Genomic DNA, 24,041 nt, shown 5'->3' with positions numbered 1-24,041 from the left:
GTCCACGTTCTTTCACTGCGCAATGCAAAAATGGTTGCCAAACGAATGGTAATCTCCACGGGATCTGATGCTCTAAGAACGGCCTTCTTTCTCACAGACTCAGAGCATGCGCGCATAACAGTTTTCCTGCCGGAACGACAACTCGCTCGCCAACTCGCTCACGCTCCTAATGCGAGTACTTCTGACTCTGCTTATCGTCTTCAAAGGCAAGTTTCTCAACGAGCGCTCCTTCCTCCCTCGAAAAAAATGCAGCGCAAAGGCGTTTCTCCTTTGGCGTGAGAAAGTGTCGCCACGTAGATCTCGCGAACGCAAACTTCGCTCGAACGACTCAAACTAGAGCCCTTTTTCACTTTAGCGTCGACGAGTTCGTCGCCAGAAGAAAATAACCAAGGAGGGCGGTGCGAAGTCTACAGAGGTGGCGACACTTGTCACCGACACAGGGCTAATGAATTCGTATTCGTACGCGGAAACACCTCCCAGAGAGTCGCCACCGAATTGATCGCTCAATTGAACGAAAATAACGACGTCGAATGCATCGAGGCCCTATGCTACGTCCTGTTTCCCACCTGCAACGACGATGCCACGGGATCGGTTCCTATCTGCATGGGAAGTTGCCAGGCGATGCGAGATCGGTGCGGCGATCGGTTTACCTTCAACGACGGATACGTTGTTTACTCTGCGTCTACGAAACTTCGGTATGACGTCGCTTGTCGTCTCGCCGCTCGAACGAGTTCGACGATTCGGGTTCCTCGTCGCTGCGAGTCTCTGTTTCGAGACGAGATTTCTCGTCGTCGCGTCAGAAAATCCGCTCGTGTTGCCGATACCTGCGGGGGAAATCAACCGAATGGAACGTCCTGTGCCTTTCCGTTCACCTACTTTGGCGTGGAATATAACGAATGTTCCGCCGTCGCCTTGCAGTATTCCGGCAATCGACTCTGGTGTGCGACGCAGAGCGGTTCGCTTGTTGCACACCGAAACTGGATTGGGTGTAATTGTTCAGGTAGTAGCCCCAGTATCATAGTACCCGATTCCGCGCTGTGATATTTTTTTTTATTATAGATGGGTACCCTGTGCTGCGTAGCAGGAAAGAAATATATAATGGCGGTGATGTGTGCGAGCCATTCATGGCGAATGCGTCGGTGTTTATTGACAGTCGCTACAATCAGACAGTCACTTCCAAACTGATGGCGGTCCTTGAAACGCTTGCGCAGTCTTTGCTGCGTTCCGCTGGTGCGAATCTCTCCTGTTACAATGATATCATGCAATTCATCTGTTTTAACGTGTTTCCTTCCCCTATTCAATATGAACCGAACGGATCGATATTTCCGGCACCTATTTGTAAAAGTAGTTGCCGCTACTTTTTGCGAGAGCAAAGCTCCTGCTATCAAATGACTCAATTTGTCTTATTTTCTGTTCAACAGTACTTTATAGCAGAACAACTGAATCCATTGCAGGTGTTTCTGGATTTGTCTTCCGCTTTTTGCAGCAGTCTGAGTGAGGAAAATTGCACGGACATCCGAGCATCGGCACCTTCAACCGTCGCACCTATGACCAAAGACTTTCCTACTGTTGTGATTATCGTCGGTCTGCTTGTCCCTGCGAGCGTTGCGCTAATTGTTACCATCTTATGCGTTTTGCGTTATCGGAAAATGAAGGCTGAAGTGTACAACACTTTGCAGCGGTTGAGTATTGCAACAGAACCGCAACTACAGTCGTGGAAATTGTCAACGAGTTCTGATGCAGATCTGTCTTTAAAAGAGATGTTGGAGCAGCTGAAATCAAGTGAATATGTTCTTTTGGAAGCTGATCTGCCTAACTATGTTCTGGACGACATCAAATACATCAAGACGCTAGGGGAAGGCACTTTTGGCCAGGTAGGTGCCGCCTTCGAGTCCGGAGGTCATAGCAGTAATAAAATTTGTCTGGCAGGTTTTTCTTGGAGCTGTAATACCGCGTGGAACTGACGATGAGACACTGGTTGCAGTCAAAGTGCTCAAGAACTCGTCTGACGACCAGGTAAAGAAAGATTTCGATGCAGAGATGCAGATAATGAAGTTGCTCAATCACCCCAACATTGTCGCCCTATTGGCAAAGAGCGAATCGGAATCGGCAATGGGCTTGGTCTTTGAATACATGCTTTATGGAGATTTGAATTGTTTTTTGCGTTCTTCAGAGCCCGGTGAAGAGACTTTGATTCGTTCAGAGGATAAGGCCGAAGGAACGAAGCACGTCTTGACATTGGACAATTTAACGTATATGATTATGCAGATCTGTTGCGCTCTCTCGTATCTGGCTGAATACCGGTTCGTTCATCGCGACATTGCGACGAGGAACTGTTTAGTTGGAAAGGGTCTCACCACAAAGCTGGCCGATTTCGGCTTAGCAAAGGGAATCAACTCAAATTATTACAGGTATAAAAGTCGGTGATTTGGGAATAAAGCATAGGACCTTGTTGTACAGGATAAGCAAAAATCGTGCATTACTTCCGATTCGATGGCTTTCGCCAGAAGGTATCTTGTACGGAAAGTCAAGCCTCAAGTCCGATATATGGGCATTTGGTATTTTGGTGTGGGAAGTTCTTACGTTTGGTCGTCGGCCTTATTTCGGACTGAGCAACGCCGAGGTCGTTGATTTTATTATTGGCGGCGGTCGACCCGAACTTCCAGACGCAGAGAGTTGTCCATCTTTTCTCAAGGATGTAATGCAGAGATGCTGGCTCAGCGATCCCGCTCAGCGGCCCACTGCTGCAGAAATTTTAACCATGAAGTAATGCGCAAAGCCGACGAAGCAAACGTGGTAAGTACATTATTACTCGCGGTACATAAGGTTATTAAAAACTAAATTGACATGCGTTGGGTGCACACACTCAAAATATCGGCTCTTTTCCGCTTAATTCGCCGGTGTTTTGTTTATTTATTTATTGCAACACTGAGACATAGAATACAGACCACAATAGCAAAAGGATCAGTCTTAGGTCATAACCAGTCATATATATATATTACACAACATCTCCTAATCATACTTCCGTACCTAACACAAAAAAATCCTGAGATCGAGATTTTTTGAGCGAACCTCCTGGCGGCAATAGATGCCCCGCTGCGCCGCCGCCGCCGCCACTACCACCACCACCGGGTGGATCCGGAGTGGCAGCAGGATTTCCTATCACCGTAGCAACGTCCTGCAACGACCCGGACAATCCCCGATCGAGCCGCAATCGAGGAAAAGGCAATCGACGCGCCGTCGCCTTGGGAGGAGACGGCGAGCGTACCGGACTCGTCGTCACGGACGACCCAGACGAAGAAGGCGGTCCCAAAAGTTGCCGAAGCGTCTCAGGACTGGATATCTCCCCGTAGTGCTCCACTTCCTCGAGAGGCGCAGAAAGATGCTTGTCGCGCTTCGAGTAGACCGCGGATATGGCATTCAACGACGCCGACTTCGTTACGTGATAAGAAGAGCCAACAGGCGTCGTGGGTGCCGTATTGGATTGGTATTGCACCGGAGCTTTGGGCCTCGGTTGCCTAAGCGACAGAGTCGACGGCTTCTCCGCAAAAGCGTCGTCAAAGCCGCGATAGGGCGGCAACGCCACGGGCGATGCGACTGGGCTCGAATAGAGACTGGAACCGGCAGATGCAGACGACGAGTTGATCGCTGTCAGGTCGAACGGGGCGGCGCCGAATGGATCCAGATCTTGTTGCTGCTGCTGCTGTTGGTGTTGCTGAACGAAAGGCACGGCGCCGAAGCAGTCCGTTGGCTTTGGCGTCTTCTTGGCGATAAACGGTTTCGAATCGAATAAGTCTTTTGATTCTGCTTTGGAAATGAATGGAGTTGCGCCGAATAGATCCGGGCTTTCAGGTGTCGCCGCCGCCGCCGCTCCTGCGGTGGGTGTAGCGGTTGGATTGAACGGTTGAAATCCAAACGGATCGCAAGGGCCGTCGATTTCGATTAGAGTACCAGATGTTGGCGTTTTTGGCTTATCTGAGGCCAGCTGAGATAAATTCGTTGGGACGGATCGCGTTGTTTGTAGGGGAGGGTTTGGAGCCGAGGGAGCGAGGTGACGAGCTTTGTCCAGTGGGAGGCCGCTGGCGCTGTGTTTGTGGGTGGGTGCCGCCGCTGGATTTCGTCGTTGGGGAATGGGCGAGGCACGCGGTCTTTCGCGTGGAGCTAGGGACGTCGACGTGGGAACGACGAGACCCGCAGTTCTGGAGCCCAGGAGCAATAGTTAGAAAGGGGGCATTATTTATTTAATTATTTATTTATTCATTTATTTACCTTTTGTTGTTCACTTTTGACGAAGGTGGGCGAACCACTTGACCAACTTTGGGAAGATGTTGAGGCACAGGGGAATTCTTTTTTAATGAACACTGCCTCAGACATCAGACCCCATATTTCCGAATACGCTTACCGTATAATTCGGTACTGGGGACGCCAGAGCTCGCATTTTGAACGTGAAATAGGCCACTTGATAGATATTAGGCCGTTTAGAGGGATTCGGCTCCAACATATAGGCTAGACGACATAAATTCAATACTTAGTATACGCAAGTAATGAGCACTAGTGCCTATTAGAGAATGAAGATGGCTGGAATACTTGGAGTCCTCCGGAAAGGAGAAGGAACCGTTACAGATGGATAAAATGCTTTCACCGAAGGGATTGGTAAAGAAGCAGAGTTTGTAGAGCAAACAACCAAGAGCCTAAAGGTGCAAATAAGTTTACGCGGAGACGCGAGACGAGGAGTCTTACCCAAATATCCGCTTTAGACGAAATCAATTTTCCGCTGTACAAATCGACCATTTCGGGAGCGCGGTACGCCAACGTCGTAAATCTAATAAAACGCCAATAGAAATGCATTTCATTATTTATTCGGACAGCGGGATGACATACTTCTGCAATTCGTCTTCGACGTGTGTCACCCCGTCGTCCTTGGGATTCACCACCAACGTCGTGGCACTTCCAAAGTCGCACAGCTTGTAATCGCCCGTCTCGCCCAGCAGGACGTTTTCCACCTGACACATTCGGGCTCCCACGCTCACGACAACAATATCACATTGGGGGGACCCCCACCTTCAAATCGCGATGAACGATTGCCGGTTTTCGGTGATGCAACTTGGCGACCGCTTCGCACACGTCCGAAAATATTCTCAATATTTCCGCCTCGCGAAATCCCGTTCCGATGCGCTTATTCATCTGCTGTACGAGATGACCGCCTAAAGCGCTTTCTTTACAATCACATCCGCCCCACCCACCCACCGCAAGAAATTTATTATTAATTTTCTCACCACTGCAATAATCCATGAGCAAGAGAACCTCCGTTATCCCTGGTCCCGTTATCATCTCGTCAGAATCGACATAATTTACAGCGTTTTTGTGACCGGCATATAATTTCTAAGCCCACGTTGATTTTCCGGGATTATTTCTCCCCCCACACGTAGGTACGTACCACTATATTTATTTCTCGTCGGCAATTCGCCAAATCGGTCGGGTTGTTTACGCACATGCGTTTCAGCGCGTAGCGATGATTGGATTGGCACGCGACGAGAAAAACAAAGGCGAAACCTCCTAATGAGGAAAAAATATATATATATAAACCGTAAACTTGTCGTAACGCTAAAGAGGTTCATCGCGTGGGTGTTTGACGTCTCGAATCAATGGAATTCGAAGCGGCATGGCGGCGGAAACCTGTCGAAAGGAGGCGAAAGGTTTCGTACCTTCGCCTATGACGCTCTGAACGACAACGTGGCGACCGCTCTTGCGAAAAGCGAACGAGCGACCGATATAGGCCTCTCCGGCGCTAGATGACATGCCGATAGATAGAGAAGAAGACTCGGTGAACGGCTATTAGACGACCGATCGAAAATCGGTACTGTACAGCACCGAAAAGGATAGAGAGAAGAAAGAACGATACGGGACTGATGTCACGTGATAAATTGCAGAGCAAAAGTGCGCTAGAAAGCTACTCGGTGCAAAAATGAGCAAAGGAAAGAAGTCGACAGGCGGAGAAAAGTGGGGCACGGAAGACGTCCTTCAAGCCGTCGTAATAGCGGACGACTTTAACGAGCGCTTTCTTCCGATGACACTCGAAAAACCGAGCGCTCTTCTTCCGCTCGTCAACGCGCCTCTAATCGACTACACGTTCGAATTTCTCGCACGCAGCGGCGTTCGCGAGACGTTCGTCGTCTGTCGTCAGACGCACGCCGATCAAATGGAAGCGCACGTGAAAAAATCGAAATGGACGTCGAAAAATTCCCCAATGACGATCGCTCTCCACGCGTCGTCGGACGAATTCGCGTCGACGGGCGACGCGCTTCGCGCCGTCGACGCGAAATCGCTCGTTCGCAACGATTTCGTCCTCGTCACCGGTCATCTCGTCGCGAACATGAATCTCGACGCGACGGTGCGCGCGCATCGCGATCGGCGTCGCGTCGAGAGAGATTCAGTCATGACGATGGTCTTCAAGACGGCGGCGCCCGGCCATCGAACGCGCACGCGCGACGACGATTGTCTCGTCGCTCTCGCCGCGTCGACCGGACGACTTCTTCACTTGCAGCGTACGGGAAATCGTCGACGCGTTGCCATGCCGCTGGCGATTTTTGACGATCGCGAAGCGGTTAGCGTGCGCTACGACGTTCTCGATTGTCACGTGAGCGTCTGTTCGCCGCAAGTCCTGGAAATTTTCACGGATAATTTTGACTATCAGGATCGCGACGATTTCGTTCGCGGTCTTCTCGTGAGCGAGGAAATTACGGGAAATCAAATCCACGCGTACGTGATCGGCGACGAGTACGCGTCGCCCGTTTCAAATCTTTTCGCCTATGATGCAATATCGAAGGACGTCATGCGTCGATGGACTTACCCGCTCGTCCCAGACCATCACGACGCCAACGTGGCCGTGAGCCGACGTAATATATACGTCCATTCGGAGGTGAGTCTCGCGCGCGATTCTTCTCTTGAAAAGGACGTCGTCATCGGCGCGGGGACGACCGTCGGTCCGGCCACGTTTATCTCGCGTTCCGTTCTCGGCAATGATTGCCGAATCGGTTCGCGCGTGCGATTGGTCGACGCCTACATTTGGGACGGGGTTGTCGTTGGAGACGACGTCGTCGTGGAAACGTCGATATTATGCAGCGGGGCGCGAATTGAGAAGGGGGTGAAACTGCGCGGGGGATGCATAGTCAGTTACGGCGTCAGCGTGGGACCAGACGTAGAAATACCGGAGGGAACTTATCTCACGCTACACCAATCAGATTCCACAACAGAAACCGATAGTACCGACTTGCTAGGCGCGTCAGGGCGCGGTCACGTATGGACGGCTGAAGAGGATTCTGATAAGGAAGAGGGGTGTCGTAATGTTTGGGGTCAAATATTGGGCTATCAAAGTGATAGTACGGACGTAGAATCGAACGCTAGTACGTCGCCCAGACACACGCCCGTTCCTTTTGACGTCGACGAGGAGCGGATTTTTCACGGCGAAGTTTTAGATAGTGTGCGGAACGGGATGATCGAGAAAGTTCCCGTGGAGAATCTCATTCTCGAGGTGAATTCGTCGAAGCACGCGTATAATATATCAATTTCTGACGTGCCAAATGTCGTACTAAAAACCGTTCTTGCCGGGCCCGTGCGAGACGATTCCTCTCCTGCGATGCAACCGCGCGAATTGTTGACTCACATGAACGAGGCTTTTGCTTATTTATCACCTCTCTTTCGTAATTATGTTAAAACGTTGGACGGTCAGATACAGCTGATTTTCACCGCCGAGGAGCAGGCAGCGACGAATTCTGTTCTGGCCTCGTTGTTTTCCAAATTGCTGCAGATTCTTTATGACAAGGACGTCGTCGAAGAGGAGGCCATACGCAAGTGGTTTTATGGTGGCAGTAAAATTGAATGTCATGACAAACTCAAAGCAACGGCACAGAAATTTGTTCAGTGGCTCGAAGAAGCAAGCAGTGAAAGTGACTGATTGAAACGTTTGGAAATGCAACGGATCAAAAACTTGCAAGCACTATTTTTAATTAATTAACAACGAAAAGTGGTATCTTCACATCCAAATGACGTTCACCCTTGGAATGATGAACTTTTAGGATTGTGTACGTGCCTCAGCACTAATTAATTAATTGATCAAGGACGCAAACCAATGATTGTTTTTAGCTCGCGGATTAATAAGGTGCGTAGTATTCCTCGACAACGACGCATGCGTTCTGAAAAGTCCGTCCCTGCCCATGGCTGCAGAAGAGTTCGACGTCGAGCTGCAGGGCGGCGCGCCCTGGGGCATTCGCCTCCAAGGCGGAGCCGAGTTTCGCGCTCCACTTCGCATCGCCGCCGTACGTCGCACCCGTCGACTCACTTCCTCTAGCCAAACGAAACGCGTCTCCTCTACGCGTAGGTAACGCCGAACGGCAAAGCGGCGTCGAGCGGCCTTCTCGTCGGCGACTACCTAGAAAAGATCAACGGGACGTCGTGCGCGACGATGCGACACAGCGAAGCGCAGAAACTCGTCAAGTTGACGGGCAGGCATCTCAAGCTCGCAATACGCAGGCAAGAAACGAACGAGACGCCGAAGAATGCCAACGGGGGACCCCGCTCTTATCTCCACAGGGGATCGGCACCGCCGTCGCAAATAGCCACGACGAAGACGACGAAGACGACGATGACGGTGATGACGGCGGCGGCGACGGCGGCACCGAAAGAAGCCACGCCTCCCTCTCCGGCACTTCCGTCGCCACCGCCGCCTCTTTCGCCGACTTCACTCGGCGATTTGCCGTCGCCGCCGCCGCCGCCGCCGCCGGCTGCCGGTGATGACGTCATTGATCTTCCGCCTCCTGACGAGGATGCGTGGGTATCTACTTCGCCTGATCTTCCGCCTCCTGAGGATGATGCTTGGGTATCTATTGCTACATCGCCTGATGCCTGGGTGACGGTTTCGACGACGACGACGACGACGGGGACGACGGGGACGGCACCTGCGCCGGTTTCCGCGAAAAAGTTTGACTTGCCGGCACCGCCACCTGGAAGGGGTCCTCGAAGGTCTCTAGGAGCTGTCTTCGTAATTCGTGCGGCTTTTACCTTTTTTTCAGACTAGCGTCTGGATCGGATGTGACGACACCGGCACCTGTTGCAGTTGAACCAACAAAAGACTCTGGTAAGATTGAATTCGATAAGAAAATTAAAATTGGACAATTTCTCGATAGGAGCCGTGCAAATGAGACCCGAGAGAACATCAAAAGACGAGAAGCCTTCACGCAATTCGGGAAAGGTGAGAGAGGGAGAGAGAGAGAGCAAATTTTCGATTTTCATATAATCCTAATAAATGTCTTTCTCAAGACTCCAAGTTGGTATAAGGACATGTTTCGCAGTATTCACACAGTGAGCGACTTCTCTGGTCAAGCAACGAGCGGTAGACAAATCCTCTCTTCGTTATTCGTTACCCAAAAATATATCAAATGTGTCTCTCAGCTGAAAATTCCGCTAAAGAGTCGCTTCCTTCCTCGTCCCAGCCGCCACCTGTAACTTCGCATCCCCCATCATTTGCATTCATTATAGACTATAATTTAGGAGCGGAAATCGAGTTCCCCCGCTCCTTCTTCCCAGAAACCGGCACCGTCTCGGTGAGCTCAGTCTGAATCAACGTCTTCCTTCCTTCGTTCTCTTCTCATTTAATCTAATTTTCCTTCTTTCTAAGGAACGTCGTCTCGGCTGGGCCCAAGTCGCCGTCGTATCATAGTCCCGGCACTGTGACTGTGAGCGGATTTTCAGATCCTGACGCCGTTTTGCGGCAGCACAGTGGTAGTAGTAAATCGGCAAGATCGAGCGCTTCTCCTGCACCTGCACCCAGTCCGGGACGTCTGTCTGGAACCGCCGGATCGATTTATAAAATGTTTCAGTCGGGCGGAGAAATTCCTACCGGAGGACTAGCTAATCTTCCACGACAGACGTCGCCTAAAGAAAAGCGAAAGAGTAAGACGAGAGGAATAATAGACCAAACCTAGTACATGCACTAGTGACTACCATTAGTTACCCTGAGCTTCTTTTCCTCTAGGCTACGAAGTGAAATCACAGACTCCTACGCCGCCGCCTTCAGACGTCGCCGCCGATCCTGAACCGCGCCGAAGAAAATCTTCAGCGTCGATGGCTGTTCGCAGCAAAGACGGTCCGAGCGTTTACGCCATGATCCAAGACATCAAATCCAAATCTGCGTCTCCTCCCCCGTCTCAACCGTCCGCCGCCGTCGCAACGGCAATCAAGACCAGATCTACATCTCAATCGAGTGCCGAGTCAGCTCCCTCTTTCAATCAAAAGTGGCGATCAACGTCAAAGTCTTCTTCGTCGTCGTCGTCGTCGTCGTCGCCGCCGCCGCCGCCGGTTTACTCGTCTCGCGTGACAGTGAAGAGTCCGTCTCCGTCTGCCAGCGGCGAATTGCACACGTCTACATTGATTGTAAAGGTGAGCGCTAACGACGGCGGTAGACCAGTTCCTGTCGCTTCCGCCGCCGCCGGCGTCGTCGCCACAACGTCACCGGACAAATCTTCTCCCGCTCCTCCAACTCGAAAGGCAATGTCACCGTCGCCTGGTCCAGTGGTAAGAAAAAGTGTTTTGGGGGTTCATTGATTTAGGAGAAATGTTTTTCTTTTCTTTTCTAGAGTCCTGTGGTTCCTGGTAAGGGTCAGGCGAGGGCGAGGTTTCGTTTCAAGGCGGAGAGTCCTAAGTGCGTGCGGGTTTTTCTTTTGCGTTTTTTTTCCCCTTTTTTGACCGCTATCGTCGTTTTGAATTTTCTAGAGAATTGGACTTTCAAAAGGGCGCTATAGTGACGTTGAATCGACAGATCGACGAGAATTGGTTCGAAGGCGAGCTAGACGGACGAAAAGGCATCTTTCCCGTCAGATACGTCGAGGTAAGAGAAGAGGAAAAAACAAAGTCAAAGGTGGAAGAGAACACACGCGTGTTTTTTTTCAGGTTCTCGTCGCTCTGCCCGAAGAGGCGATGCCGAAGAAGCGCACGCCGACGCAACCACTCTCCCCCGTCGTCACCGAGCCGACGGCACGAGCCAAATACAAATTCCAAGGCCAAACGGCGAAGGAACTCTCGTTTAAGAAGGCAAGGGGGCGGAGGAATGATCGCTATTTATTTCTCTTACGGACGTCTTTTCCTTCTAGAACGACCTGATCGGTCTGATTCGTAGAGTCGACGATAATTGGTATGAAGGCAAATTGGGATCGGCGCAGGGAATATTTCCTGTCGCTTATGTTGAGGTTTGAGACGTCAGCGCGGAGATTGAGAAATGAACGACACGTTCTTTCAGGTTCTCATGGACGTGAAAGAATACGAAAGAAAGCTATCCGTAAGAGAGACGTGTATGTAGGAAAAAACCAACATTTAGACGTGTGTGTGCCTATAGGCGACGGCGACTCGGAAGAAATCAGCGAGCCCTGACGACGTGGGAGAGAACAAAATCGTGGTCGTTCTTTCGTCGATTGATTGTCTTCCCTTTAGGGATTTGGTAAAGAACGAAAGACTTCGGTGAAGAAACCGGGTCCGGCGCGACCAGCGCAGCCGCCTTCGCGTACGCCGGCGGTGCTGCAAGAAAAACATCGCGGGAAAAAGTATCTGCCTTCGGGGCGTGGAGAAGGAAAATGAGTAGCTTTTGTTTTTTCTTTTCCCCTGCCCTCTAGGTACGTCGCTCAGTTCAGTTACTCGCCGGAGAACAAAGACGAGTTGGATTTGCTCGAAGACGACGTCATCTACGTGGTGGAGAAGTGCGAGGACGGTTGGTTCGTCGGAACGTCGGAACGTAGCGGTAAGTTCGGCACGTTTCCGGGCAACTATGTAGAGGCGTTCGCCGACAGTTAGTCGAATTATTGCGATCCCTCGCCGATGATTAGGTCGTGTATGAATATGCACTTCTTCTTTTCTTTTCTTGCTTGCCTGCTTGCTTCCTTATTCGTGTCGGCTTATTTTATCGATTGTGTCGTCAATTGGGTCGCGCACCTTTTCCCTTCGCCCTTCATTTGTTTTGCTTAATTGGCTTCTCGCCCTCTGGGCGCGTTCGTTTTGGGGAATGATTTGACGTTCGAAGAAATTGTGGTTGGGAGGACGCCAACATTAGACGTAAGACAGCCGCTCCCCCCAGAGCTCGTTGCACCACACCGCGTGGCCTCACATGGAGCTCGCGAATATTTCCCGCAAGAGGATGCGGCTAGGGTCGACCGACCGTTACAAAGATGTTCTTAATTCTTTCGTAAGTGGTTCACCGTCACCGCACATCTGGTGCTGTAAGCAAAAACGTCCAAGATGGGGCTTTTGTGTACGTTATTGGAAGCTGAGGCAACACGTGGTCTCGGTCATACGGCTTTGAAATGTGGCGGTGGCGGCACTGTTACAGCCTCGCCGCCACGTAAGTCAACATGCCGTAAATTGCTGCGAGTACGAAATTATTTTCTTTCCTCTTTATTTATATTTCAAGTTATACACGTCGGGCACTACTAAAGTACAGTACAGATCAAAATAAATAGCTCTTATAACTTTTTGACTACAAGTATTGCGTGTCTCTCAGGTATCATCGAACTTTCGTTCATCTCCTTCGGCTGGACCTCTTCTTGCAGTCGCGGCTGATCACGTGGCATCCGGGCTGCGAAGCGAAATCAAGAATGTCGTGCGACCCGCCGAGCGTCATGATCGGCTCGCTTTTCTCTTTCGAGACGTCGATCTTGTAAATGCGATTGTCGGCACCGGCGTACAAGTCTCCGTTGCAGGTAAAAGCGAGTCCCTCGACGTCTCCTATGATCCAATTGTACCGTTGGCAATTCAAAACGTCGAGTATGCGTCCGCTGCTCGCCGTAACGACCCGATTCTTCCCCGTCACCGACGTCGAGGGCTCTATGGCAATATCCCCTTCCATTTTACGCCCGCAACCGTTCGATCGTTCCTTCCACGCCGTGACGTCACCCCTCCGGCCCCCATCGTAGATCGCAAGCTTCGGATTATCGCCGTGACGCGACGCGGGAAGCGTCGTGAGAAGCGCTCCCTCGTTATTCTCGCCCAGCCCGTTTTCAGTCACCGGCATTTCCGCTAGTATCCGTGCGTAGACCTTCTCCGACGATCGACCCGCGCCGCGTTCGATATTAGCGACGCGAGCGACGACATCTTCGTCCTTCGCATTCTTATGCGCCACGTAGATAGCGCCGGGGTGATTGGGATCTGCAGCGAGAGCAGTCGCACCAGTCTTATTGTAGACATCTTAGAAAAGAAAAATAATAATTAGAAGACTAGTTATTCATTGTCAAATTTTCGCTATACATGGGGTCGGTCGTAAAAAGTTGGAGGGGGGGGGGGGGGGGGGGGGAGGATGACTTCGAGACTAAGGAATTTTTTTGGGCTCGTTCATGTGTGGGAACCCATACGGAGGGGAAGGGGACGTTAGCATAATGTTCATTTATATGCATGCCGGTTTTAATCCTTTTGACGTTCATTGATCCCCAAGGAGGTAGCGTGTGTAGCTTCGGTCTGTTTAATTTACTTACATTCGAGCTTCTTCTGGAAGGGATCGACTCGAAAGACGAGACCCTCCTTGGTGAGCATGTAGAAATAGGCCGGCACCGGCGAGCGGCACGCTTTCGACGACTCGTGCCACGCGCAGTTGCGTCGAGTCGCGTAGTCGAGCGATTCGGGACTGCTAGCGCGTTCGCACGACGTCTTATCGACGTGAATCTAACGAAAGAAAATATTTGAATTTGGAAGGGGGGGGATCCTCTTATGCCCATAGGCTTACTTCGCAGGGCGTGCCCATGCTGTAGGGTCGGGGTCGTTCTTCCTCGCAGCGACCCGCTTTCGCGTTATAGACGCAGTCGACATATCGCGGTTGCATCGTTTCCCAATCGCATACTTCGATTTGTCCGTTTTCCGTGCACGTGAGAAGCTAGAAGGAAATATCAGATATTTGATGTTTGCACACGTGTCTCGACGTTCTTACCGAACGTCCTTCGCAAGCGTCTCTCGCTTGGTTTTGATTTCTTCGAGTCGTATCGCATACTCCGCCGGTCGGTGGCTGTTCGGAGAAGCCGCTTGTCGTTTGGTCTACGGGGGCACCGTTGATAGTCGATGCGACGGCAACAACGAGTAAGAGATGAAACGTTGACGTAGTCATTGTAATCTTTTTTTGAAGAGTAGAAGTAGGCTTGGTGGTGTTGGTGGTGGACTGGTAGTGGTAGTGGTTGCTGTTCTCCTCTGAAACTGATACTCCGACTGGATCTGTGCTCCCTTTAAATGCTGGTCTGGGGCGGGGACAACTTAATTATGTGCGTCCTTTGCACTGTTGGGAGGCAGTGATGCAGCTGAAGAGCAGGATGACGGGTAACCATAAATTGCAATTAACACTTCGCTTCCAGTTAGGAAAATAGCGGTTGTTTGTGTTGAGTGTTCTCGCTACAGGAGAGCATGATGCATCGTCAAGATGACATAATAAGAAGGTAAACAGACTAATATGCTCGTTAGCTCGTTGAATCAATTCTGTCATGGTAAGTAAAGCACCGTGGGGGAGATGGAAGGGTGGAAGGAAATCTCGCCGTCTTTCTTCTTTCTCGACGAGATTCTCGCGACAATTCTGTTCCCGAATTTGGGGTCGATTGTCATTCGCTTTCCTGATTATCCATGGAAGCAGATTTTTACGAAGATTGACGCTCGTACCATCTGAGTTTCCTTCCGTTGACCTTATTCAATTTCGTCAGCCACCTGCGGTCTTCTGTCAACCAGTTCGAACGAGCCACATGACGGCACTGCCCCACTTCTGCTAACTGTCTATTTTCAGCTTTTTCCTCGTTCCCAGTCGGTCAGGCGTGCGAACGTATTTGCGGATTGACTATTAGTCCAAATTGCCGTGGAAGAGAGAAACCTCACTTTAGACTGTCGTCGCGGGAGACGTCATATTACGTCACGACATCCCTCCACCGGCGAAAGCGGGGTTCCGCGCTGTCATCGTTTGACGTAGGGGGCCGCACTGTCTCATCACTCGACGTAAGGCACGGCGTCACGCGGGAATACGACTTAGTACGTGTCCGTGGCCACGTGCAACTCAAATTAATTAGAACTGTTGCATATTCACATACATAGGTCAACTAGGGCATATTCAGTCCGGATGACTTTTCAACTCAAGGTGTTTCGGAAAGAATCTGCCCCAGGTGGCGTACAAGAGTCAGGCGTTACCGGTTGTTTATACGTAAAATGATGTCATCAGAAGAAAAAACCCGAAAGCCCTATTCTTAGGATACTGTGGCGTCGATCGGACGTCCTCGACTTCTTCAAGTTCCAAAAGCTTGAATGCGGACGGAAGCGGACGCCATCCCACTTCCTTTCCTCTTGAGGACTTGGAGGTAAGCACAGGGACATACCGTAACGGAAAAGACGGTGTACTTTGCTTTAGGTCAAGAACGCTATGGCTTTAGTTCAATAGGAAATTTTTCATTCTAACGTCATCTCAGATTTAGAACTTGAATGCGAGTAGAAAGAAAAGGCGAGTGGTGCCACACCTCAATATGTTTGGGAATCTACACTACCCTTTTAATACGCGTCTAATGACGTCGTATTTTGATTTAAATTTCTAGATTTCTCACCTATACGGGAGCTTCAACGATTCTGGACGGGCTATTCGGGGGCCCCGACCGCGTCTGGCCAATTTGGCGTCACCCGGGACACTAGCAATCAATTTGACGGCGCTCATTGGCTGACGGCTAGACGGACCGGCGCCACATAATGTCGGATCGTCGCCTTCCAATCGAGTGCTGCATTGCGCGAGCGTCGGAGCGCCCACCGTAGCGTTATCGTCTCGTCTCGTCTCGCTATCTCACACGAGAGACGAAAAGGTGAGAATTGAAGACACCTCGCTCGCTCCTACGAAATAGCTGAGGCGATGTTTTTGTTTTGCTGGACGCGACTGGCGCCTGCCTGTCTGGCTCCCTCCAACTCCCCTTTAGCTGGGCTGCAGTTCCCCTGCTTCGATCCCCTCGCCTTCCCCACTGCACAAACCTTGTCCTCGATAATCACTCTACTAATGCTCCCGTAATTAACTAATCAGGTGCCGCTGCAACGGCAGCGTTGACGCGAATCCGAGCCCCCGAAACAAAACGAAAAAAACCTCACTCGAGATCTTATTTATGTAACAGAACCAAACAAACGCCGCAATGGACGCGCGCAACCCCTATTCGCATTGCGCCGCGGCAACCCCAACTACATTTCCCTTCTCCAACGGCACACGCCCGCCTCCGCCGCCACTCGTTGGCGATCCGACTTCATCACTTCCTCCCGCATATCATCATCATGGTTTTCTTCATCACGCGCCCGCCGTATTCGCTTCTCATCGCGATTCGGCGGCTTTTTTTGGCGGCGGCGGCGGCTGGTCGACGTCGATCGTCGACGATTCGCCGGCACCGCCTCCGCTCACGCCGTCGACGCCGTCGATTGCCGCCGCGCCTACTTTTTCTTTGTGGGGAAAAGATTCGTTCAATCAATGGTATTCGCCGCCGCCGCCGCCGCCGCCTTCGTACGGGAGTGTCGACGGGAAATCCACTCTGTTCCATCAATCTAATTATCAACACGGGAATTTTTCTCTGCCGCCGACTCCGCCCAAAGACTTTGATATGGAATCGTGTCGGTCTTCCTGTGACGTCGCCGCTGCCGCTGCCGCGGCGGCGGCGGGACGCATCAACTATTTTCAATTTCAGTTCGAGAAACAACAGCAGCAGCAACAACAACAGCAGCCACCTTCTCACTACTCCTGTTTGCCGCTGGATTGCGTCTCGGCGACGTCTTCGTCCAGCTGCGCCATTCCGCCACCACCTCCTCTGACTGCAGTAGCTCCCTCTCCTGCATCCGCCTTTACTCCGACGACGAGAAATACAACTACTAATAATAAATCGGAAGTGGTGTCAGTTCCAAGCAAGGAGTCTTCTTCGCCCTGTGAGTGTTGAAGACGTGATGGGGTTGATCTTTAGCTCGTTAGGGTGCTATTCTTTCTTTCGTTTAGGTGAAAATCGGGTCTGTGCGAATTGCGGTGTCACGGCGACGCCGCTGTGGCGTCGGAACAATTCGGATCATTATCTGTGCAACGCGTGTGGGATCTACCACAAGTTGAACGGTTCTAATCGGCCTCTGGAGAAGCCCAAGAAAAAACTGGTATAAAGCACCTATAGTCATATACTATACATGTACAGTATTTTTTCTCCAGACGGCGGCCAAACGTTGCGATTTGGCGTGTACCAATTGCGGAACGACTGCGACGACGCTGTGGAGAAGAAACGACCAGGGCGAACCGGTTTGCAATCCGTGCGGTCTCTACTTCAAATTACATAAGGTAAAAGATACACTATTCTTAGGAATTAATTAAACCGATTCTTCTCTCTTTCTCTCTTCTTTTAGGTGTCTCGACCTCTTAGCTTGAAGAAAGAAATCATTCAAACGCGCAACCGAAAGGCGTCGTCTAAATCGAAAAAGAGCGTCCATTTTACGAAAAGTGGCTCCTCCTCTGTCGCCTCTGGCGGCAGCGCCAATTACTCGAGCCCCCCACCCGTTATTGACGTGGGATCGTCGCAGTTTGCCTCTTTGACAGCGGCAGCGGCTGCAGCGCGATCTTGCGCCGTTCCCTACTCCCCCAATCAGGCCAACGTAGGACAATTTCGATTTCCGGCTACACGCCTCTTATAGGGGTTAGTTTCTTTGATTTTTCCCCCAGGGAGACAGGCTGATTTCTGACGGACCGTCTCTTTTTTCTCTTACACGTCTTCCGTTTCTTATTATTATCATACTGTAGGTATTTTGAGAGGGAGGAGCCAGGTCGCGCACGAGCACGAGCACGAGCACGAGCACAGATAATATGCGTGAGAAATGAGTGGCAGTGCAGCGGCGTGTCTCGCTCTCTTCGCCTAGTCGAGCAATAGCGACGCCATTCTTTCTTCGGGCCTTCTATGTGTAACGGGTCCCAAAAGGCGTCACTTGTCGTCCGTTCCGGTACTGCATGGCCGATCGAAGTATTTATTCCAAAAAAAGGGGAATTCGAGGTGCCTACGAATTGTTGTTCAAGTTCTTGTCGACAATTAGCTAGCGCGTTGCTGAAAACAGGTCGTTCGTGTACAGGCAAGAGAGGCAAGAAGCAAGAAGCGATGTCGATTCACCCAAATATGCTCGCCGCTCGAAAACGACATTGAACTACGGACGATTTGGGCCAAGCCTTGCTTCGCAGAAGTTCAATTTCGAGTCGGTCATTTTTTCACGACGATTCATTTGAACACTCCTCCTTTATTTAGAAATACAAAAAACGAGCACATGCATGCAAAATCCTATGGTCCCGTCTTTGATTTTTCTCTCGGCTTCTTATCTTCCTTTTTCTTGAGCCCTCTCGCCACGTTTCGATCTACAGAAAAAAAGAAGGTCAGTCTCTGTCAAATCATCGTTTTACGTACCTTTTGTCGTTGCGTCCATATTCGCGTTACCCAGGCTACACCACGGGGAGGTTTGGACGCTTTCGTAGCCCAAGGCAGCCACCGCAAGCGATGACCACCCGTTCCAAAAATTTAGGGCGAGTTGCGGGTCCTCGGCCACTCCGATCAGTACCGCCTGGACGAGAGTCGGCCCCTAAAACCGAGTCCCCCGGCTCGTTGGTACCAAACTCTTCGGTATATGTTCCTGAGAAGAACCGGAGCTTGCGGAAGTGGAGAACGGCCGACCACTGTTTGTAGGAGTCGACAGGAAAGGCAGTGCAATGCCCAAGTCGAAGTCTCCTGGGCCAGGTCATCCTCCGTCTAATCGTGCCTCTCGGGTGAGAAAAGTGCCGGCAACCAGACCGTAAATGAACACCCCCTCCAAGACACCCCCTCCAAGTCGTGCCCGCCCACTGTGATGCCACCTACGAAGGCTCCGAAGGAATGTCCTTTTTCTCTATGTCGATACACTTCGGAGCGCCTTTCGAAGGTCTACGAACATATTCGCCATTGTCACAAGCTGGAGAGCGTCCCTGCGGAATACCTCGCGACGCACGGTCTCGCTCCGTGCCCAGATTGCGGTCAAATCTTCAAAAGCCTCACGCGACATTATCCGCAATGCAATATGCAACGTGAAAATGGAGCGACAGCAGGGGAAAACCGTCCCGATTCACTTGCGAGTGGCCACGCGACGATTACGTCATCGCTTCGATCGACGGATAGTTCGGCGCGTTCGGAGGGTTTGGAGGAGGTGTCGAATAGCCGGGTCGATTCTTCGCATCCTACGGAGCCTGCTCGTCCTTCTCTCGCAGTCAATCGCTCTGCTCGTCCAGAATCTAACAGTCAATCCTCGACTTCGCACGTGGAGCCGCACGTGCCATCCTCTGCATCGCTCATCCAGGGAATTTCTCTTGCTCGGCTCGCCTCAAGTCCTCGACCAACTTCTGAACCGGGAATGTCATCTACCCAACAGAGTGATCGGCTGGAAGGCTACGCCTTTTTGTCGACACTGGTCTTCGACGATCTTTGCAGTGTCATCTCGCCATCGATTGAAAATATTCCTGGAAACCTTCAGGGGCTTTATTTGCAATGTTGCCGCATGACTTTTGAAGAGATCGTCGATGATCCCACCAACATCGACAAGTGGAAGCTGCTGTTTCTTCTACCACGTCTAATTCTTCAACCATCTCAGGCGGAAGGATCGGATGATTTCGACCTCGATCGGAAGGCGCGGATTCGTCTCTTTCCTGAGAAAAAATGGGGCACTCTTTTTGACGCTTCACACCTCGCCGAGACGTCGTCTCCTGACCGCGACATTGGGGGCGATGTTGCTGCTGATGGAATGACTCCGTCCGCGCTGGGTGCAGCAGTCGAAAAGAAGGTCCGTCATGGCGAAATCTCCCGTGCGGGCCATCTTCTCACTAGTAAGGGACTGGCCCCGCCTTCTGACGACACTTTCCACAAACTCGAGCAAAAACATCCGTCCGCTCCACGTCCGACATTACCCCACATTCCTGATGATGTCGCTCCGATTCAAGCGTCATTTAACACGCTTCGTCAAGTGCTTCGCGACAGTCCTCGTGGATCAGGGGGAGGATGTGATGGTTGGCGTTTCGAACACCTCCGGTTGCTACTCGGCAATCACGAGGTGTTGCTCAGTTTTCTGGCTGTCTGCAATCACTTCCTCGCAGGCACGATACCGACGGAGGCGGCCACGGCTTTTGCTGGAGCGCGTTTGATCGCACTCTGCAAAGGTCAATCGGACGTTCGTCCAATCGCTGTCGGAAGTGTTTTTCGTCGGACAGTCGCTAAGCTTGCCTGCTCTTTGCTTCGCGATCGATTCGGGTCATACTTTTCTCCGTTCCAGTTTGGTGTTTCTACTCCTGGTGGTTCGGAGTTGTACACCTTTTGCAGTTATCTTTATCTCAACATCCCGACTGGGTCCTGTTGAAGACCGACGCGCGCAATGCCTTCAATTCAGTTTCCCGTCAGCGATTTTTGGATCTCGTCAACGAACACTTTCCAACTCTACAGGCTTTCGTCTATGCGTGCTACGCAGTTCCTCCTTCTTTGGTGCTACTCCATGAAGATGGCTTCCGCTGCATCAAATCGGAGGAAGGGGTGCAACAGGGGGACCCTCTGGGTCCTTTTCTGTTCTCTCTGGCATTACAATCTTGCTTGGTGGCGGCACACGCAGCGGCTTCTGAAGGCTTTGTCATTAGTTATCTGGATGATGCAGTCATCGGAGGCCCTGTCGACTCGGTTGTGTCAGCTTATCAAGTCCTTTGCAGCCGCATGCATGACGTCGGCTTGGTTGTTCGACCTGACAAATGTCAGGCGTTTTCACCTTGTCTTGACACGCTTTGGCCACTGCAGGACATTGGTTTTACGTCGCTGGGAATGTCTGTCCTGGGATGCCCTATTGGCACGGATTCGTATGTGGCGGGGGAGTGCTTACGCATTGTTGCGGAAGAGAATGCTTTTCTCGAACGCCTCTGTGGGCTTCGCAACATGCAGTCGGCATTACTTCTTCTTCGCTACTGTGGAACGGGCAGAATTAACCACCTTCTCCGTGCTATTCCACCGTCAACCATCCAACAGGCTGTGCAGCAACATGACTCCAACATTCGCTCTTGTTTCTGCTCTATCATTGGCTGCCAGCTTGACAATATTCAACTTCGCCAACTACACCTACGTCTCTCTCAAGGTGGCATGGGGCTGCCTTTGGCCGAGCGCACGTCTCCCTGCGCTTTTTTGGGTGCCTGGGCAGCTACCCTTGCCTCGTTGCCAAGCCGTCTAGAGCAATTTCCATCCGCTCTTGACGTATCTGTCGCTCCATCCGACAACCTTTTCTGCGGCCATGTTGCTCACACGCTGTCCGCCCTCTCTCAGGCTACTCCAGCTGTGGCGGAAGCAATACCATCAATCGCAACCCTTTCGGAAAAACATCTCAAGCTTCAGCGGGTCCTCTCTCATCTCCTTCTCGATGCCGAACACGCTGGTTTGCTCTCGTCCGCTAATCGCTTCACCCAGGCGAGGTTGAGGAGTGCGGCGGGTCCAGACGCGGGCGCTTGGTTAGATGCGATCCCGGCCTCGAGACATCTGTCGTTTACCAACGCTGAATTTCAAACGGCAGTGTCTCTTCGGCTGGGTCTGTCTATTCCTGTGCTCCGCAGTCTGCCCTGCTGCACTTGCTCTACCACCTGGGATGAAGCTGGATACCACGCGCTGACCTGTCGGAAGGATGGAGGCCAAACTCGTCGCCACGATCTGGCTCTCTCTATTACGATCCGTCAATTACCACTGCGAGCTAGAGGGACAAGGCGACTTTGGTGACTTCAAGCGGCCCGATATCAGCATCTATGACTACCAAGATGGCAAGAAATTACTTCTCGACGTTTCGATCATCCACCCTCAACGGCCGGGTTGTCTGCCGCAGAGCCATTCCACCAACGGAGCAGCGGCCATCTATCGCGACACCGAGAAGTCGACGAAATACCGTGCGGAGGCAACCTCCCTCGGCTATCTCTTCGAGCCTTTGACGTTCGAAGTCTTTGGACGTTGGAGTCCGGTCGCCGTCGACTTCTTCAAAAAGATCGTCCGTCGCCCGTCCATCGAATTTCTCGACGACCGTCCCGCTGCAGCTCGATACTGGCGCCGACGCTTCGCTGTTTGCCTGCTGCGCTTGAATGCGCAAATCCTTCTTCGCAAGGTAACACTTCTCGTCCCGGGGTCTACGGTGGGTGATCGCTTGGGTCCTCATGACACTGACATTCGATTTTTCTCTGATTAATATATTGATTCTATGCATGCATCCCCCTTCCCCTGTCTATTCCCGTCCCCTTCACTATCTCTTTTCTGCTTTCTGTCGGTTCTTTCTTTGTGTTTAACTAAATACAGTACAGTCGTGCCCGCTCGAGCCTAGCGCGGGCCGTACTTGTTGGCAACAATAAGACTTTGGCGACCTTTACGCCCAGTGCGTAAACCGAGGCCGAAGCCCCCCATCGCCCTGCCTACGGGCTCCGGCACGGGATTAATCCGTGGGCCACGCTGAAACAACAACCCGAGACTTGCCTTTTGTCTTCCCCCGAGCCGGTCCAATCAAGGAAGAGACGCAGCGAACCGCGACGCATCCACCCTCAGCCGCAACTGAGGGGAAATTGGTGTGCGCTTCGCTTTTGAACCCTGTAGCCCCGCCCAGCGCGCTGATTGGTCCGTTGGGGTCACGTTGGGCTCACCTAACGCTCTCATTGGTCCGAAAGATAGAGGCGTGAAACGCAAACCGGTTTGACGCGATTGATTGCATAACGATTTCTTTAGATGATGTAAGATTTGTCGCTCGCATCGAAACAAGATGGTGGAAAGAACGTGGTCGAACTGGAACGACAATCCTTTTCGGTAAGACTCTTCGTTTCGTTCATCGTTTCGCCGCTAATTTTCGCGCGCGTACAGACCGTTAGCGCGCTTTTCTTTTGCGCGAGCGTGTCATCGTCCTTGTCGTCGTCGTTTTCCTTTGAACGGCAATTTTCGTCAGCGCTCATACACCTTGGTTTTTGGAGGAAAAGCAAAAGGTATGCGCGAAGGGTCTGGCAATCCTCTCGACTTTTTCTCTCCGTATAGCCGCCCAGAAGCGCGCACGAACGAAAAGTACGTCTATTAATTAAAGACGAGATGGAAAGCTAAAGGTAAGAAATGTCATTATGAGACGATTGCCGTCTGAAAAACTGTAGGGGGCCCCTCTTTAGGTTTGCCACGTGACAAGGCATCCATTGCCCTTCGCTCGAAATTTAGTTTCATCACTTCTCGTGTGACGTTTGCGTGAGACGAAGCCAATTGCGCGGCGTGTCATCTTCGAATTGCTCGAATGGCGATAAATTGAGTTTTTCACGAGCTGACCAATGAAACCTTCAAGGCAGATGCATTTTCTTTCTAGTTTTTTGTCTTGTTCTTCCCCTGATCCGACGAGACAGACTCAGGCATATCATATTCCTGTGGGCCGAGAGCGAAACTGTCAATCTCACTGAAGCTGGATTCTCTGAACGCGGAGGAGGAGTTGCTCAAATGAATTGATCAATGAAACCTTCAACGCGGTCTTCTCTCATCTGGTTGAGAGGGAAGGGACAGCATGCCTTAGGGATGACTGGGAAGAACGAAACAGAAAAAACACTGGAAAGAAAATCAATAATTAACTGGGACGAGAGCAAAACTTTCACTCTTACTGAAACAGGTATAATTTTCTTTTTCTTTGACTCTCTCTTTCTTGTTCTTTGTAGGTTCATCAAAGGATCATACCGACGAGGTTGATGAAGAGCTTTCCGATGTCTTCGTTCACCCCTGGGCCCCGGGGTGACTAAATAAAACCGGCCCAACTCGGTTGCCAAGAGGTTAAATTGGCTCCACCTGTTGATGAGGGTTATGCAGTGCACCCTCCCCCCTCCAGGACTGCGGTGGGCAAAAAAGTGGTCCCCCTGGAAATCAGGTTGGCAGAACTCACATCCGAGGGCTGTCCAGTCCCAGGCGTCTGAGCCAGGAGAATAAACAGGCTCTAACTCCGATCGAGGGGAGTATGGAGTGACCCCCACTCTGAAG

General features: G+C 51.4%; 7 protein-coding genes and 1 long non-coding RNA gene across 11 annotated transcripts; 5 read left to right on the top strand and 3 right to left on the bottom strand.

Moving 5' to 3' along the window:
- The first annotated feature begins 8 nt into the window (after positions 1-8).
- On the top strand, positions 9-2,964 carry LOC136190392 (muscle, skeletal receptor tyrosine-protein kinase-like). 2 transcript variants are annotated; one of them, XM_065978530.1, is made up of 6 exons: positions 9-48; positions 98-206; positions 356-1,000; positions 1,060-1,874; positions 1,930-2,411; positions 2,461-2,964. In XM_065978530.1, the coding sequence occupies exons 2-6, from the start codon at positions 170-172 to the stop codon at positions 2,768-2,770; spliced, it is 2,289 nt and encodes a 762-aa protein (XP_065834602.1). In that variant the 5' UTR covers positions 9-48; positions 98-169; the 3' UTR covers positions 2,771-2,964. The 2 variants fall into 2 exon arrangements, with proteins under 2 accessions (XP_065834602.1, XP_065834603.1); XM_065978531.1 differs by lacking the exon at positions 9-48 and having other exon boundaries at positions 57-206.
- Positions 2,873-5,928, bottom strand: LOC136190393 (AP2-associated protein kinase 1-like). The gene is made up of 10 exons (XM_065978532.1): positions 5,706-5,928; positions 5,438-5,556; positions 5,277-5,382; positions 5,062-5,204; positions 4,882-5,003; positions 4,741-4,822; positions 4,559-4,691; positions 4,403-4,506; positions 4,270-4,346; positions 2,873-4,199 (listed from the first exon to the last, which is right to left on the bottom strand). Exons 1-10 carry the CDS (start codon positions 5,797-5,799, stop codon positions 3,017-3,019), a joined length of 2,163 nt encoding a protein of 720 aa, XP_065834604.1. The 5' UTR covers positions 5,800-5,928; the 3' UTR covers positions 2,873-3,016.
- On the top strand, positions 5,329-8,129 carry LOC136190394 (translation initiation factor eIF2B subunit epsilon-like). The gene has a single exon (XM_065978533.1). It carries the CDS (start codon positions 5,966-5,968, stop codon positions 7,952-7,954), a length of 1,989 nt encoding a protein of 662 aa, XP_065834605.1. The 5' UTR covers positions 5,329-5,965; the 3' UTR covers positions 7,955-8,129.
- Positions 8,130-8,195: 66 nt separating this feature from the next.
- LOC136190391 (sorbin and SH3 domain-containing protein 1-like) lies at positions 8,196-11,963 on the top strand. The gene is made up of 18 exons (XM_065978529.1): positions 8,196-8,315; positions 8,378-8,529; positions 8,590-9,018; positions 9,069-9,133; positions 9,183-9,247; positions 9,316-9,388; positions 9,448-9,497; positions 9,547-9,599; positions 9,674-9,948; positions 10,031-10,569; positions 10,632-10,696; positions 10,768-10,882; positions 10,945-11,085; positions 11,145-11,240; positions 11,291-11,329; positions 11,387-11,425; positions 11,482-11,591; positions 11,661-11,963. Exons 1-18 carry the CDS (start codon positions 8,214-8,216, stop codon positions 11,836-11,838), a joined length of 2,586 nt encoding a protein of 861 aa, XP_065834601.1. The 5' UTR covers positions 8,196-8,213; the 3' UTR covers positions 11,839-11,963.
- A 456-nt stretch (positions 11,964-12,419) lies between these two features.
- LOC136190397 (uncharacterized) lies at positions 12,420-14,209 on the bottom strand. Its single transcript, XM_065978537.1, has 4 exons — positions 13,958-14,209; positions 13,757-13,903; positions 13,509-13,695; positions 12,420-13,224 (listed from the first exon to the last, which is right to left on the bottom strand). Exons 1-4 carry the CDS (start codon positions 14,129-14,131, stop codon positions 12,560-12,562), a joined length of 1,173 nt encoding a protein of 390 aa, XP_065834609.1. The 5' UTR covers positions 14,132-14,209; the 3' UTR covers positions 12,420-12,559.
- Positions 13,365-17,794, top strand: LOC136190395 (GATA-binding factor 2-like). 3 transcript variants are annotated; one of them, XM_065978536.1, is made up of 7 exons: positions 13,365-14,453; positions 14,507-15,353; positions 15,404-15,842; positions 16,143-16,935; positions 17,003-17,151; positions 17,204-17,329; positions 17,395-17,794. In XM_065978536.1, the coding sequence occupies exons 4-7, from the start codon at positions 16,161-16,163 to the stop codon at positions 17,677-17,679; spliced, it is 1,335 nt and encodes a 444-aa protein (XP_065834608.1). In that variant the 5' UTR covers positions 13,365-14,453; positions 14,507-15,353; positions 15,404-15,842; positions 16,143-16,160; the 3' UTR covers positions 17,680-17,794. The 3 variants fall into 3 exon arrangements, with proteins under 3 accessions (XP_065834608.1, XP_065834606.1, XP_065834607.1); XM_065978534.1 differs by having other exon boundaries at positions 13,365-15,030; positions 15,094-15,353; XM_065978535.1 differs by having other exon boundaries at positions 13,365-15,353; positions 15,404-15,493; positions 15,585-15,842.
- Positions 17,795-18,250: 456 nt separating this feature from the next.
- Positions 18,251-18,750, bottom strand: LOC136190398 (uncharacterized). The gene is made up of 2 exons (XR_010670545.1): positions 18,435-18,750; positions 18,251-18,385 (listed from the first exon to the last, which is right to left on the bottom strand). It is a non-coding gene; the product is annotated as an uncharacterized lncRNA (long non-coding RNA).
- Positions 18,751-18,870: 120 nt separating this feature from the next.
- LOC136190062 (uncharacterized) lies at positions 18,871-22,361 on the top strand. The gene is made up of 3 exons (XM_065978137.1): positions 18,871-20,206; positions 20,320-21,589; positions 21,696-22,361. Exons 1-3 carry the CDS (start codon positions 18,871-18,873, stop codon positions 22,243-22,245), a joined length of 3,156 nt encoding a protein of 1,051 aa, XP_065834209.1. The 3' UTR covers positions 22,246-22,361.
- The last annotated feature ends 1,680 nt before the right edge of the window (positions 22,362-24,041 follow it).

This window comes from Oscarella lobularis, chromosome 8 (assembly GCF_947507565.1).
Source record: "Oscarella lobularis chromosome 8, ooOscLobu1.1, whole genome shotgun sequence".
Classification (NCBI taxonomy): Eukaryota; Metazoa; Porifera; class Homoscleromorpha; order Homosclerophorida; family Oscarellidae; genus Oscarella; species Oscarella lobularis.
This window is presented reverse-complemented; position numbering and strand designations above follow the sequence as displayed.

Excerpts from the sequence above, each read along its gene's own strand:
- LOC136190392 (XM_065978530.1), top strand. The coding sequence starts at position 170 with ATGCGAGTACTTCTGACTCTGCTTATCGTCTTCAAAG. Across the intron at positions 207-355 it reads TCTGCTTATCGTCTTCAAAG|CGTCGACGAGTTCGTCGCCA; the intron begins GCAAGTTTCTCA and ends TTTTCACTTTAG. Across the intron at positions 1,875-1,929 it reads GGGAAGGCACTTTTGGCCAG|GTTTTTCTTGGAGCTGTAAT; the intron begins GTAGGTGCCGCC and ends TTTGTCTGGCAG.
- LOC136190393 (XM_065978532.1), bottom strand. The coding sequence starts at position 5,799 with ATGTCATCTAGCGCCGGAGAGGCCTATATCGGTCGCTCGTTCGCTTTT. Across the intron at positions 5,557-5,705 it reads TCAGAGCGTCATAGGCGAAG|GAGGTTTCGCCTTTGTTTTT; the intron begins GTACGAAACCTT and ends TTTCCTCATTAG. Across the intron at positions 5,004-5,061 it reads TCGTTCATCGCGATTTGAAG|GTGGAAAACGTCCTGCTGGG; the intron begins GTGGGGGTCCCC and ends CGAATGTGTCAG.
- LOC136190394 (XM_065978533.1), top strand. The coding sequence starts at position 5,966 with ATGAGCAAAGGAAAGAAGTCGACAGGCGGAGAAAAGTGGGGCACGGAA.
- LOC136190391 (XM_065978529.1), top strand. The coding sequence starts at position 8,214 with ATGGCTGCAGAAGAGTTCGACGTCGAGCTGCAGGGCGGCGCGCCCTGG. Across the intron at positions 9,248-9,315 it reads CTTCACGCAATTCGGGAAAG|ACTCCAAGTTGGTATAAGGA; the intron begins GTGAGAGAGGGA and ends GTCTTTCTCAAG. Across the intron at positions 11,241-11,290 it reads TTCCTGTCGCTTATGTTGAG|GTTCTCATGGACGTGAAAGA; the intron begins GTTTGAGACGTC and ends ACGTTCTTTCAG.
- LOC136190397 (XM_065978537.1), bottom strand. The coding sequence starts at position 14,131 with ATGACTACGTCAACGTTTCATCTCTTACTCGTTGTTGCCGTCGCATCG. Across the intron at positions 13,904-13,957 it reads ACGCTTGCGAAGGACGTTCG|CTTCTCACGTGCACGGAAAA; the intron begins GTAAGAACGTCG and ends ATTTCCTTCTAG. Across the intron at positions 13,225-13,508 it reads CTTCCAGAAGAAGCTCGAAT|ATGTCTACAATAAGACTGGT; the intron begins GTAAGTAAATTA and ends TTCTTTTCTAAG.
- LOC136190395 (XM_065978536.1), top strand. The coding sequence starts at position 16,161 with ATGGACGCGCGCAACCCCTATTCGCATTGCGCCGCGGCAACCCCAACT. Across the intron at positions 17,152-17,203 it reads AGAAGCCCAAGAAAAAACTG|ACGGCGGCCAAACGTTGCGA; the intron begins GTATAAAGCACC and ends TTTTTTCTCCAG. Across the intron at positions 17,330-17,394 it reads TCTACTTCAAATTACATAAG|GTGTCTCGACCTCTTAGCTT; the intron begins GTAAAAGATACA and ends CTCTTCTTTTAG.
- LOC136190062 (XM_065978137.1), top strand. The coding sequence starts at position 18,871 with ATGCCACCTACGAAGGCTCCGAAGGAATGTCCTTTTTCTCTATGTCGA. Across the intron at positions 20,207-20,319 it reads TTTGATCGCACTCTGCAAAG|TTTGGTGTTTCTACTCCTGG; the intron begins GTCAATCGGACG and ends TCTCCGTTCCAG. Across the intron at positions 21,590-21,695 it reads GCTGAATTTCAAACGGCAGT|GATGGAGGCCAAACTCGTCG; the intron begins GTCTCTTCGGCT and ends ACCTGTCGGAAG.